This window comes from Dipteris shenzhenensis, chromosome 8 (genome assembly GCF_047967505.1).
Source record: "Dipteris shenzhenensis isolate YYH24624 ecotype China chromosome 8, Dip_SZ_1.0, whole genome shotgun sequence".
Classification (NCBI taxonomy): Eukaryota; Viridiplantae; Streptophyta; class Polypodiopsida; order Gleicheniales; family Dipteridaceae; genus Dipteris; species Dipteris shenzhenensis.
Genome location: NC_141603.1, coordinates 30,634,283 through 30,647,908, shown reverse-complemented (window position 1 = coordinate 30,647,908; position 13,626 = coordinate 30,634,283). Strand labels below are relative to the sequence as shown.

At 46.5% G+C, this 13,626-nt stretch overlaps 1 protein-coding gene across 1 annotated transcript in view; it reads right to left on the bottom strand.

The window, feature by feature from the left end:
- Nucleotides 1-13,626, bottom strand: part of LOC147899371 (RNA-binding (RRM/RBD/RNP motifs) family protein) — an 89,153-nt gene that overhangs the window by 50,169 nt on the left and 25,358 nt on the right. The window contains exons 8-10 of the mRNA XM_087378269.1: nt 8,284-8,423; nt 8,002-8,052; nt 7,812-7,894 (exon numbers count right to left, since the gene is read on the bottom strand). Coding sequence (XP_087234395.1) covers nt 7,812-7,894; nt 8,002-8,052; nt 8,284-8,423 — 274 coding nt within the window. The remainder of the gene's footprint in view (nt 1-7,811; nt 7,895-8,001; nt 8,053-8,283; nt 8,424-13,626) is intronic.

The following is a 13,626-nucleotide window of genomic DNA, read 5'->3' as shown; positions in this document are numbered from 1 at the left end:
TTCAGCGGTTGCTCTAGAATGCGATGTCACTCCCATATGGTGTAGATGATATCTTGCCAGATGGCAACCAGAGTGGCCACGGCTGGAATCCAGTGCGCTCCCATCACTAAGCTTCAACATACAACCCAGATGTTCCATGCCGTGATGCTGGCTATTGTCCCTCACACTCCATCGTCTGAAAGAGAGAGGGAGTGATGCCGCACAAGTGGAGTTGCCTCCTGTAGCTCGATCTAGTCGATGCTCTATCCTGTAGACTGGGGAGACAATGTGAAAGGCATGGTCCCCCTCTGTCAACCAGGCCGTCACGCCCCACATGAAATCCTATTGTAAACTCCGCATCTAAGCCACAATCTGCATCGATCCCAACCAGACCCTCTAGGCGCTAGGGCAGCGCTCCATAAGCAATGCGGGGTCGTCTCCAGAACTCTGTCCGGACAGCAATGGCATCGACCATCAACCCGCAACTGCTCCACTCACAGACCTATGGGTAGACCCCCGTGGGCGACCAGCCAAAAGAAGTAAGAAGTCTTATGTGGCCTGAGGCCAGACCATAGCCGTGTCTAGAATCAGGATCTAGCCTCCTGGGACAAGTCTCTCTCTCGAGGGAGTCCACGATGTTGCCTCCATCTAAAGCCGTCGTCCTATCCGTGTCGTGTAGAAGAAGAAGGCCACCTCATCCACTTGCACTGTGTGGCCTATAGACGGCCACAACCATTTTCTCAAATCCCATTGAACCTCCCATAGGGATCGGCCCTCTCAGAGTCAAAGACGCCACAGGTGTGCATCCTAATCCAATATTCTAGGAGGGTCTATAAACCACTCCTTGCCCAAACGGCCCAATACCCTAATCATCTCATCCATCTCTGGGGCCCCCTCTAACACACTCTCTGCCCTGCTTGATCATAATCCTCAAGGGTACACCTATCCTGAAGAACTAGCCCAACCATCGGTTGTCTGCCCAAGTTTCTGTAGTCCTACCCACCACCAATCAATAATGTCTGCATCAATCTCTCTCCTCTATTGCCTTGCTCCTCAGAGGTGAGAAATGGCTCCCAGTGTCACCTCTGCCTCTGAGGGGAGCCTACTCCAGGTCCCAAAGGAGCTGGCTGGGCCACCGCCACACTAAGCCCACCCGATGTGAGTCCCATTAATCCCAAATCCCTGGACGCCAAAGAAGGAGCTAAAGCTCAAACTCCTCCTTGCAAGCGAGGACGAGCTTGAATGAGTCCTCCTACCAATCTCTGTCAAACTTTGTGTAGGCTCCGCATCAATGGGGAGCCCTTCCCCATAAGAGGGGCCTTAGAATATATCCAACGGTGGGACTGCTGCCACAATGCTGTGAAGCAAATGCATGATCAGGAATAATGGCTTGTCTATTAGCTCTACTTTGCTCTTCCTGCAAAAGCAAAGTAACTAGCTGATCAAAAGAATAGTGGTCTGGATTACCCATGGCCACTAGTCGAAGAATTGTAGCAAACCCTTGATATGTATCTGGCAGTCCATTCAATGTGGTACTGACAAGCTGTGAATTTGGCACCACCTCATCAATGTTGGCAAGTTGTTCCATGAGGTCCTTGACCTTTGTCAGGTATGCATCCATAGAGTCACCTTCATTCATGTTGACTTCCTGTAATTGCCTTCTCAAATATGCAACACGTGCCTCATTGCGAATCTGATAGAGAGAAGCCAATTTATCCCAAGCATCCTTTGCTGTCCTACAAGACCGGATGTGTGGAATAATGATTCTCTTGCATGATAAAGCAATACATGAATGTGAATTTGCATCTCTTGCATCCCATCTAGACTGTTCCTGAGTTGGAAGAGCACCGGCAGGAGTGCTAGAAGATGAGGCATCAGGAGGAGTACCCCCTGCAGAGGGACCAGCACTAGAGGCAACCACTGTAGCATTGGCTGGCCTCAGATTAACCCCAGAAACAATATTCCACAAATGTTTTGCAACAAGAATATGTTTCATGAGATAAGACAACATCGGATAGTTGGTGCCATCCAACTTATCATCTTCACGAAGAACACCAAATAGATCCTGATTGTTCCCAGCCATAGCAAATGTGATACCCTAAAAGAGACCTGAAAACCCAAAAGTCTCAAGGCTATCACTGCAAAAAGCTGGCTGTCCGAAAATGACAGCAAATATCTGCAAATTTCCGACCCAAATCAAAGGGCAAATGCAGATCTGACCCAAATGTGACTGTGGCAGGCAATGTTCACTGCAAAAACAGCAAATCTAGCAAAAGCCCCAAATTTATTGAGGGCAAATAGGCCAAAAAGAGGGCAAATGCAGAAAAGCCCCAAATTTTGCTAAAATTTTTTACAAATGTGACCCAATGTATGCAAATCTGACTCAATGTCCTGCAAAAGTGACTCAATGTTCTCCAATCTGTCCCAATGTATTGGAATCAAAAGAGAAATTGCAGACCAAATCCCAAAAAATAGCCTCAAGGCTTGCAACTGCAGAATTAGGACTTGCTGTCCACAAATTGACTGCAAAAGTGCACCTGTACTGAAATCCCGGGAATAGTACGATCTCTACTGACAGAATGTATGACTATACGGTAGTTGTACGGAGCAGGTACAACTGTACGAAGGCTGTACGGATCAGGTGTGCTGAATTCAACGTACGGCTGTACGGTACAAATAGTACGATCTGTACTGATGCAAGTATGAGGCTGGTACGCTAGTACGAAGACTGTACCCATGTAGCGTACAGCTGTACGGTACCATGTACTGCAGTGTACAGATCGCAGTACGGAACAAGTACGAAGATCAGTACTGACTGCAGTACAGGATGGGTACGGTGCCTGTTGTACAGTGATGCATATATTAAACTGTACGACTGTACGGTAGCACAGGTACAACGCATGTACGACGGCGCAGGTACAACGTAAGTACGGATGCACTGTGATTGTACGAAACGCACGCCGAAGGTACGAAGACGTATGTAGTGCAGTACGGAAATAGGTACGGAGCTGTACCGTATGACTGTACGGATGAAGGAGTAGTGAAGCTGAAGAGAGCTGATGCGAGTCCGGGTGCAGGAGACGAATCTAAACGTGGCTCTGATACCACTGTAGGATTGATTGAGAGAGAGAGAGTGCAGGTAGCAAAGCATCGCACAAGTCTTAGCTGTCACGTCAAACTTGGATAATGAAAAAGAGAAGTACAAGGTACAAGTACCTAGACCTAGGACTAAGTGTCCTAGGTGTCACATAGGACTAAGTGTCCTATGTGGCCTAAAAGGCATTAACACTACAAGTGCCTATATTTATGCCTACAAGGCACATACCATGGCCTATAGGGCATCACTAGAACCACCAGAAGATGGCCTACACTAAGGCCACACACCACAAGCTTACCTAGGAGGGCTCTGCTCTACATCTCCGAATAAATGACTCCCAAGCCTCGGCATACCTATGGCATGATCACTGTCTACCAAGCAACTCTGACTCTAGTATCCCGCGTGCCATCCGAACTAGCCCATAAGAGGTTACGCAGCAAGCGACTAAGCTAACGCATGCACCCCTGTGAAAGCACCAACAAGAAGCTATGTACCAGGCTGTGGCAATGACCGGGTTGGCCACTAGAGCTCTACCTGCTAGGGAGAGTTGGGCTGATGAGCTCCAGTATAGAAGCTTGTGCCGCACACTCTCGAGCACCGAGGCATTTGTTGCTCTGCTGAAATATCAGTACCCACCCAGTAGCCAAGGTATCTCGTTGTCTGCCCTTGCAGAATCCATCGAAAACCAAAGGCAACCCCCCCAGTCCCAGAGCTCCTGGACCTCCTTGTCCCCACGAAGAAGCCAATAGATTTAGTCCAATTGATCCGAGCTCCTGAGGCCTCGCAATAAATAGCCAAGACACCCCTGACTATCTCAAGGCTTGTGGCTTAGCACTCCACATATAGGGCCCTATTGTTTGGGGACTCTGAATCCAGCAGCTCCTCCTATCTAATTGGAAGCCTCATACCTGTCAAGCTAGTGGTCTGAAAGTGCAAGAAGTAACCTAGCACCTCCGAAACAAAAAAGAAAGAGATAGGAGGTGAGGCAATAGCCCTGTCGCACCGAACAAGCTAGAGAGAAGGCCTCGCCTGTGTGGCCTCCATTGAGCACCTAACTCGAGCTTTCCGCATAAAGAGTTGAGACCCCCCTGATCCACTTGTCTGAGAAGCCCAATCTATGCATTGTACCCTCTAGGAAGGACCACTCCACCCTATCATAAGCCTTATCGAAATCTAGGAGAAGGATCACAAGAGGCTGTGACTCCTCCCTAGCCCAATCCACCGCCTCCCAAAAAGTGAAGATATTGTCCAGGATATTGCGTCCCTGAACAAAACCAGTATGCATGTCATGGATGATGTCCGAGAGGTGGGGTATCAACCGTAGGATCAAGACCTTGGTTATGATCTTGCATGTGGTATCCAAAAGGGTGATCGGTCTCCAATGTCGGATATATGAACTATCCCCTCCACTTCGAGATCAAACAAATCCAGCCCCAACTCCTGGACTGCGGAAGTGAGCCTGAGTCGAAAATCTCCTAACAAGCCAGCCGACGTGGTTGAGAATATGCCACTGAGATGCGTGAGAGTCCTAAAACAGGACTACCCACAGCCACGGGATATACCTGGGAGTCAGACATGAGACAAGGAGGGATAGTGGGATACAAGGCTCTAGAGCGGTAGCAATCCTATTTAGAACACATCTGAGGCTACTTATCTCTGTCATGCGGAAGGAGGAGCATGCATGGCATATGTGGGTGTGATTCCAGACACCTGACACACGCCCGCTCTCTATTGCAGTGTGCTATTTTCCCACAGACACATCATCTTATGCGCATGAGGGCACTATAGAGGGTCATAGCCCATATGAGACGATATATGAGGACATCGACGAGTTTTCTAGACAGGGAGGGGTACTCCTCCTTGGTGACTTCAGGTGGAGCTGCTTGATTTTAGGTCAGACCCCCTCTGAGTGCCAAAGGTAGACCCAGTGGATTGCAGGATAGTGAGACACTCAGACATGTGGCAGGGTATGGGAGACATTTACTAGAGATGGGAGCGATACACGACCTAATCATATACAATAGTCTTCAGCGATGGCCATTATCTGAAGGGCTTACATGTTTCCCACATGGGATGCGCAGTAGCACTGTAGACAGCTTGATGGGCTCCCCGACTTTTGTGACACGAGTACAGGACTTCACAGTCCCTCCCCCCCCTCTTGATGCCGACCACTCATACATGTCATTTAGTATCTTGACTACATTGCCAGACATAGTGCGTGATCCACTTGCCCCCACCCAAGCCTGGGTACATTTTGACCATGCCCTTGATGCAGTATACATGAGACACTTATTCCGCGGGCTAGTGACTCACTTGAGAGATGATGTAGAGCTCGCTCTTGCCTCAAACACACTAGCATCAGCGATCCATGATGCTGCCACCAGGTCATTCCCTACAACCAGATCTACAATTCGCCGCAACTAGGAAGATGCTACAAAATCCTTGGTTTGACGATAAGTGCCGGGAGATGAGATCCTAACTCATACGGGAGCAGGTTTTGGGAGACATGATGAGATCTGAGGCACAACGAATTTCACGACATCTGACACGACACAAGAGGCAGGCGTTCCTCACATAGGATGGATGAGGTGTTCCGATCTTTTCATGGAGCTGATCTAACCTTTGCATGGGGGCTCTTATCCGAGGGGAAGCCACCTATATGGCACATCAATGTGACATCCCTCTATGACGTCCCGGCTCAGGCACCACACTATATGTTCGCTCTCCCTCGGCCCACCACCTACATTCTATTCACTCCATAAAAATGTGAGCTACATTACGTCGGCTCCAAAACCAGAGAGCTCAAGACCATGAGGGGCTACAGACTAAGCACTTCGCACATGGACATGAGGTCTTGGTCCCAATCCTAGCACAGATGTTCAACCATGCGGTATGTCATGGCTTCCCCCATGCTTGGAGTACCACCACCACTGTGCCGATACACAAAGCAGCAGATCCCATGGATACTAGAAACTACCGCACTCTCACGATTGGTCACACATTGGCCAAGATTTGTGGGTCGGTACTAGGGAGAGAGATCAGCTCTTACACAGAGACACACGGGCAACGAGCACTGGGACAGGTTGGCTTTAGGAGACAGCATTACACTCTTGACAATGTCTTCACTCTGCGGGCTTGAGGAGGCAAGATCACGATCCCAAAAAGTCTATGCCACCTTTGTAGACTTTCAGAAGGCCTTTGACAGTCCTGCGATCTCGCATGATTAGACGACTACAAGAGATGCAAATTCCAGATGTCATGATTTGGGGTGATAAGTCTATATGATTCAATCTGAGGGAGAGTATATGCCCCTGGAGGCTAGGTCGAGAGCACGATAGGAGTGAAGCAGGGATGCCCCCTCTCATTGAACACCTAGGAGGTGAGGGATCGCAGCAGCTGGTCGATCTAATGATACACATACTATTGTACGTAGACAACATAGTCCTTCTATCCTCCTCAGAAGCAGGATTACAGAGACCCCTAGATGCCCTAGAGGTGTTTTGTGGAGAGAGAGATTTGACTGTTAACCTTGGCAAGAACAAGGTTATGATTTTTAACACCTCACGACCAGCACTTCATCGGCATAGCTTCACCTACCGCCCCTACAATTAGATAGAGCCGTCGTAATCACCCACTCCCTTCATGCCACTCTTCAGTCTTTCCTCCACACCACCAAATCCACCCCTACCGCCCCTACAATTAGATAAAGCCGTCGTAATCACCCACTCCCTTCATGCCACTCTTCAGTCTTTCCTCCACACCACCAAATCCACCCACTTGCCACCCACTAGTTTGATCGCATGTAATAGTTGGTATGATGATGAGTGTAAGGCCTTGCGCTAACAACTCAGATTCGAGACCAAGCATCATCTTCTGAAATTTCTAAACATTATGTTTAGCAGTAACTCCAAGGACTTTTGGCGGAAGTTTCTCGAGCAAAGGTGGATCTCCCTAGCCCAACCATTTGGCACTCATATGCATGCACCCTCTATGATCTCCCTCACTTGTCAACACCAAACGTTTCAAAACTACCCCGCCCTACCTATTACCACGAGTGACACCAAACATGCAAGACCTAAAGCTACACCTTGGCCGAGCCAAAGATCATGAGGAACTTTGCATTGAGAACATTGCATATGGACTTAATACCCTAGCCTTGATGTTCACAAAGCTATTTTACGAAGCGGTTAAGATTGGTTTTCCTCACACTTGAACCCTTAGAACCATCATTCCAATCCATAAGGTTGATCCATGAGCTCGAAAAACTATAGGACCATTATGTTGGGTATGTCATGTCCAAGGTTATGTCTCAATACTTGACAATTAGGTTAGTCAGTTTGCAGAGAGCGAGGGATTCAGAACTGTTAGCCAGTAGGACTTCAAGTAGACCAATCAAGAACGGACCACATCTTCACCTGAGAGGGGTCGTTTTGAGGAGGCCACGGTACACAAGCAAAGGGTTTACTATTTCTTTGTTGATTTTCGTAAGGCTTTGACATAGTGCTACGGGCCCAACTCAACCAATTACAAGATTCCGGGACCTCATCTAGGTAGTTATGATAACATCTAACTTTGAACATGGCGAACCCCTACTTTGATTAGCAAGGAAAGGAGATTTAGAATAGCACACCATCAAATTAATTTCCATACTACAATATATGGAAGCAACTCCATTCAAAAGCAGACTTATTTTTGTGTACTTATAAATTTTTGAATCCATAAAAATAAGCCTTACTCGCCATCAGCATTGTGGGGAATTTTAATCTCCCAAACAAATCCAGCAGACGACAATAGTTCTCTGACTTCCTTTTCTGTAACCTACAAAATGCCTATGAATTAGCCCATAATCTGCTCAGGTGTCCAGCCTATGAAGGTCGCACACTTTCTGAAGAGTTGAAGACCGTGAAAGGCCTGCATTGACATACCTTGAAAGGAAGGTTCCGGATGATAACCCTCCATTTATTTGGCTTAGATCCCTAAGAGATAAAAGCACAAAGAGACGTGGCTGATAGTCAGCTCTGGTATTATAAGAGCTACCTTTGACTATCCTTTTCAAAATGAAGCTACTTTTGACTATCCTTTTCAAAATGAAAGATAGCATAAACAACTGGAGGAGCAAATGCATCTATCTACAGTAGCTTGCATTCACTTCAACTGACACAATAAACAACAACAATGAACAAAAATTAACTCTTCAAGAACCATACCTCACCACCTAACTGGCGTGCCCACACAGTCCCATCTCCAAGTTTTTTCTGGTGAAGCACGCTAACAGCGTGCAAAGCTTCCTTAACAGATGTATACACAACTGAAGCAGCTCCCATCTTGCAACCATCTTGTTCTAATCCTGTAAGTATAGATGTGTAAGCTTTGTATTGAAAGCTTTGTCCAGATATAGACTTTGAAGCATCTACCATGCTTTCTATTAAATTGTTACTTTGGTGAAAAATAAGATACAAAGAGTTCTTTCCACAAAATATATTTCAGATAGTTCTAAAACTTAAAAGGGACCATTCCACAAGACTTCACTTCCTTGCAAAGCAATTTGTAGAAACAAATCAGACTTCCTTTATTATTACAGCTCAGGGCAACTCTTTCCATTGAAAAGATTTCATATCAATATAGCCACGCAGAAGATGAGCACACAAGAAAAGGTATTGAGAGCAGCAAAGCAACCCAATTACCCAGGGGCTTACTACTTATATCCTCAATGGAAGCTCTACCTATGGTTTTTCACTCCAACTTCCATCCAGATGACTTTAAAACCCTCACAGTCATATACTCACGATCTTGACTAAAGCCTCACATGTCATCTGCAGCTGGTATTTCCTTAACAGGTTATACCCAGCAAGAAAGCATAGATTATGACCCTTTTGCACTTATAACACAATCATATTGATTGTAGCCTTGCCACTCAGTATGTCGAACGCATTTGCCAAATAGGTGGCAAAAGTGCTTAACAATAATCTGGAAAAAAAGTTTGTATATATTGAACGCAAGGAGAAGAAGGTATGTCAATGGAAACAGGCCTTGTATGGATTAAAACAAGCACCTCGTGCTTGGGGGACGCCCTTGGTACTCAAAGATAGATGAACCTTTCCAAAGAAAAAGATTTAAATTATAAGATTATAGTCTATAATACAAATCATGACAACAAAGGTGACATAAGTTATACTTAACAATGAGGAACATAATTTTCTTTGAGTTATAGTTATAATTTTCTTTGACATAGTCATCACTCGAAACAATGGGACTAATGGCATCGTCATCATGAGAGACTGATGAAACAGCACCAGTGGTTCCCCCTCTGTGCATCACCCAATCCCCCAAGTAGAATCTGTCAAGTCTCTCCAGCATTCCATCTTGCGACCGCTGTTTGAACGAGTAGCGGAGACTATGCGGGAGTCGGGAGATCTGCCTCCCTCCAAGGGGTCACACCCACTAATTGTGAAGATGAACTGCTCCCAAGTACCGAGCTCGGCAAAAGGCAACGATGAGAAGGCGGCTCCACCTTGCTTGCGTCATGAACAGGGAGTGATCTGAAATCTTCATCCGCTTAAACAAAGCCTTCGATATAGTTCTCCTTGTGTTATACAATAATGATATGGTCATCATTGGAAACAATGAGGGACTGATGAAACAGGCCAAAGATGACCTCAACAAAGCCATCGAAATGAAAAATTATAGCTAGATGCATTATTATTTAGCAAATGCAGTCTAGAGAGACCAGGACAAAAAATGTATGTCCCAAACTAAGTATGCAAATGAAATCCTCAAATTTCAGAATGAAGAATTGCAAGCCAAATAATACTCCAATGAATAATTTATTAAAGAATCAGGAGAGTCCTGAAGTAGACGTAACAATATACACTCGATGTGCTAGAAGCTTGATATATGACCACAATCAGAACCGGATATAGCTTATCCAGTTTATCCAACATATGGCGACCCCAAAGAATGCATTGGAAAGATACTAAAAGAATTCTTAGATATGTTAAGGGAAGATTGACTCACGAAATTAAATACAAGAGAAAAATGATACTGGGCTGAACATCAATATTGTTGAAACATGTGTATGTGTGGGCCAATACCCTCGCGTGGCATTGAAATTAAGAGGCGTAGAAGCCCCTTGTGTGCGCTTGAGACACTGGCTTGGGGGACTATTAGTCCCATATACAAAGTGGTGAAATGGTGGTCCTTGAATATATTGTCTTGTAGAAGACCCTCCAAAGTATCCCTCCCACAATTTTTTGGAGGCTCTGTAGGTATATCATGGCTATGGGACAGGGATTGGGACCCCCGCTCCCGGCACTTCAAGCATTGACACATGGCAACCTCAGGCTGCAGGGTATTAAAGCAAGGAGGAACCCTGCAGACTGTGCGTGGACTATTGCCAGCTGCGGATGGGACTTGGACTATGGACTGTTGCGAGATGTCGCGACCTGCAGCAGCCACTATGCTCCATGCGACTAGCTTGTCAACTGTGGGCGGCGGCTGCTCACTGGCAGCCTTGATTGCATGAAAAAAAAAAAGTCGAAGGCAGATAACGCAGGGATTTGTGGCCTGTGTCAGTCCATGAACTATTGACCTAGTCCTCTATGGGTAGATGCATTTATTGGTCGGCTGAACTATTGACCTAGTCCTCTATGGGTAGATGCATTTATTGGTCGGCTCTGCCTTGTGTGGATGGTTGAATTTAATGGCTGGCCCTACGTAATTTAGTGCTTGGCCCATGGGGGGGTGTTGGAACATGTGTGTGTGTGTGTGTGTGTGTGTACCAATCCCCTTGTGTGAGATTGAAATTAAGAGGAGTAGAAGCCCCTTGTGTGCGATTGAGACAGGTGGCTTGGGGGACTATGAGTCCCATATACAAAGTTTTAAAATGGTGGCCTTTGGATATATTGGCTTGTAGAAGACCCCCCACAATATCTCTCTTGGGATTTTTTGGAGGCTTTGGAGGTGCAATGTGGCTATGAGACAGGGATTAGGACTCCCACACCCGGCACTTCAAGCATTGACGCGTGGCATTTTTAGGCTGCTCTAAACGTATGATGATAGATCAACTTCCAAAGATTGCTTCCGCTTTGGAGTTATGCTGAAACGTTGGAGCAGACGAAGAAAAGTACTATTGCTTGAAACGTATTGGACTTGAATAAAAAGAGAACTTCTGCTCATTCAAGTAGGAGGGAGTGTCATGACAAGAGAAATGATTATTTAGTTAATTAATAGTCATTAGAACCTTATTATTCTTAGGCGCCAATTTGATGGTGCGGTTATATGTTTGTATTTATGATCGATCAAGCGGTGTAAATAGTACCACCAAACTATGTGACATTGGCCAATGATTAGTAATAAAGATGTGCACACACGTGTCTAGGTCCTAGGGGCAATAGGAAAGGGAAGGGTGCATTAGAGTGCATTGAATGGTAGGTGCATGGGTCATAGGATAAGGTAGGTGTAAATGGGAAGATGGAACTTGAGTATCTCAAGGGACATTAATGAAAGGGTATCACCCTTTCATTGTGAATCTCACGTAGCATTCTCTCTACCACATTGCATTCATCCGCCATCTCTCTCCCCACTTGCATGTAGGTCGAAATAGAAACAAGTACTCTCACGAGGGCGCTCTTCCCCATTGGAGGGCCAATTGGCATTCAAATTCTGCATGCATTGCACACATTTGCATTCTCAAAAAGTCTGGTTCTTCACATTTGGTATCAGAGCGGCGACGGTCCACGATCGGGACGAGAGAGTAGCGCATGGAATTGATAGGTGTGATGGAAGCACTCGTGGACCTAGTCCTGCAAAACCGAAACTCCGCCCAGATGATCTGCTAAGGGACGGATGGCCTACCACAGATCATCCGTGATAACATGAGAACCTGTAGCCACTCCACCTTGGCCCACTCTGTCTCAGACAAGTCTAGTCCCCAGCATGGACTGCCATACATCCTTGCTGGGCGGACCAATGAGTCAAAAAGCAACCCTTTGGTCCGTGGATCCTGAAAGTGAGAGCGAAAGCACTGCCTCTGTAGTCTAGCCAATGAAGCATATCCTCTGCTCAGGCGTGCATGCATCGCGGGTCTCATAGTGAAGATGGGTCCAGAAAAGACGACCCCAAGATAGGTGTATGATGAAACTACCTCAACAGGGGACCCATCAAATATAAAATGCTCATCGCACATGATGGCTCGAGATGTATTGAAGATCATAACCTTGGTTTTACCCAAGTTGACCTTTAAATCATCAGACTCACAAAAGGACTGTAGTGCGTCCAGGTGTCTCTGGAGCCCCTCTGCTAAGGATGACAAGAGAGCCACGTCATCTGCGTAAAGCAATATCCAGATCAGCATGCCCGTGAGAGAGCATCCTACCCCACCCTGTGCCTGCATCACTGTCTCGAGCTCGTCGATGTAGAGGCCAAACAAGGTAGGTGATAATGGGCACCCTTGTTTTTTACCCCGATAGTGCTCATGATCTCGTCTGTCCATCGAGATCCTGTCTGGACTCTGCCTGAAACTCGCTCATAAAGTGCCATGACAGCCCAAATGATCTCCTAGTCATAACCCAAATCCTGTAGGCGACGTATGAGGCAGGCTCTTGGAACAGTGTCCAATGCCTTACAGAAATCCACAAAGCAACTTCCGTGCCCTAGCCTCCTCGATGATACATCTGAGCGCGAGAATATGGTCCATGGTCCCATGATCCCGTCTAAAACCAACCTGTCCCGCTGCTATGAGTCCTCCACACTTTGCAAATCTACTGACCTCAAAATCAAGTACTGATGCATAAATCTTAGACATGACATGTCCAATCATAATGGTCATGTAGTTCTCCGGGTTCATGGGACCCCCTGCCTTGTGGATGGGTGAGATAATGTTGATGGTCCAGGTGCATGGAAACCCCAAGCAAACAACTTCATTAAATAGCTGGGCTAAGATCGAGGCTAGGAGGTTAATCCCATATGCGATGAACTTAGTGCATAGTCCCTCATGATCCTTCGCTCGGCCATTATGAAGTTTCATTATGGCATCCTTTACCCCCTCCTAGTAAAGAGGGTGTAGGATGTGGGGCGTGGCATATGTGATAGGTTAGGGACTGGCTGATTTGGGATATCATAGAGCTTGCGTGCATAATCAGACCACACTTGAGTGTCAGTGAGTGGTGGGGGGGACCATCCCTCTAGAAATCTCCGCATAAGTCCTTAGAGTTGTTACTGAACAGAATGTTCAGTAGCTCCTCCTCCTTCCGGCGCACGAAGTCAAGTTTCTTCTTGCGTATCAGACGACGGTACTCATGTAGCGTCTCTAGTTCGCTAGGAAGGCTGTTTTTTGTTTCGAATTACAGGGTACGATCCCAAGTGGTGGTGGGCGAGTGGAGTAGGTGGTGTGGGGGAAAGGGTGAAGAGCGGCCTAGTGAAGTGAGCGAGTGACTAGGACAGCACGATCCTCTAAAAGGGCTATAAAGTCAATGTATGTGAGAAGTATGTACACACAGCCAGAGTAAGTAGGTGAGTGATTGCGATCAAAGCGTATATCATGGTAGGTGGAG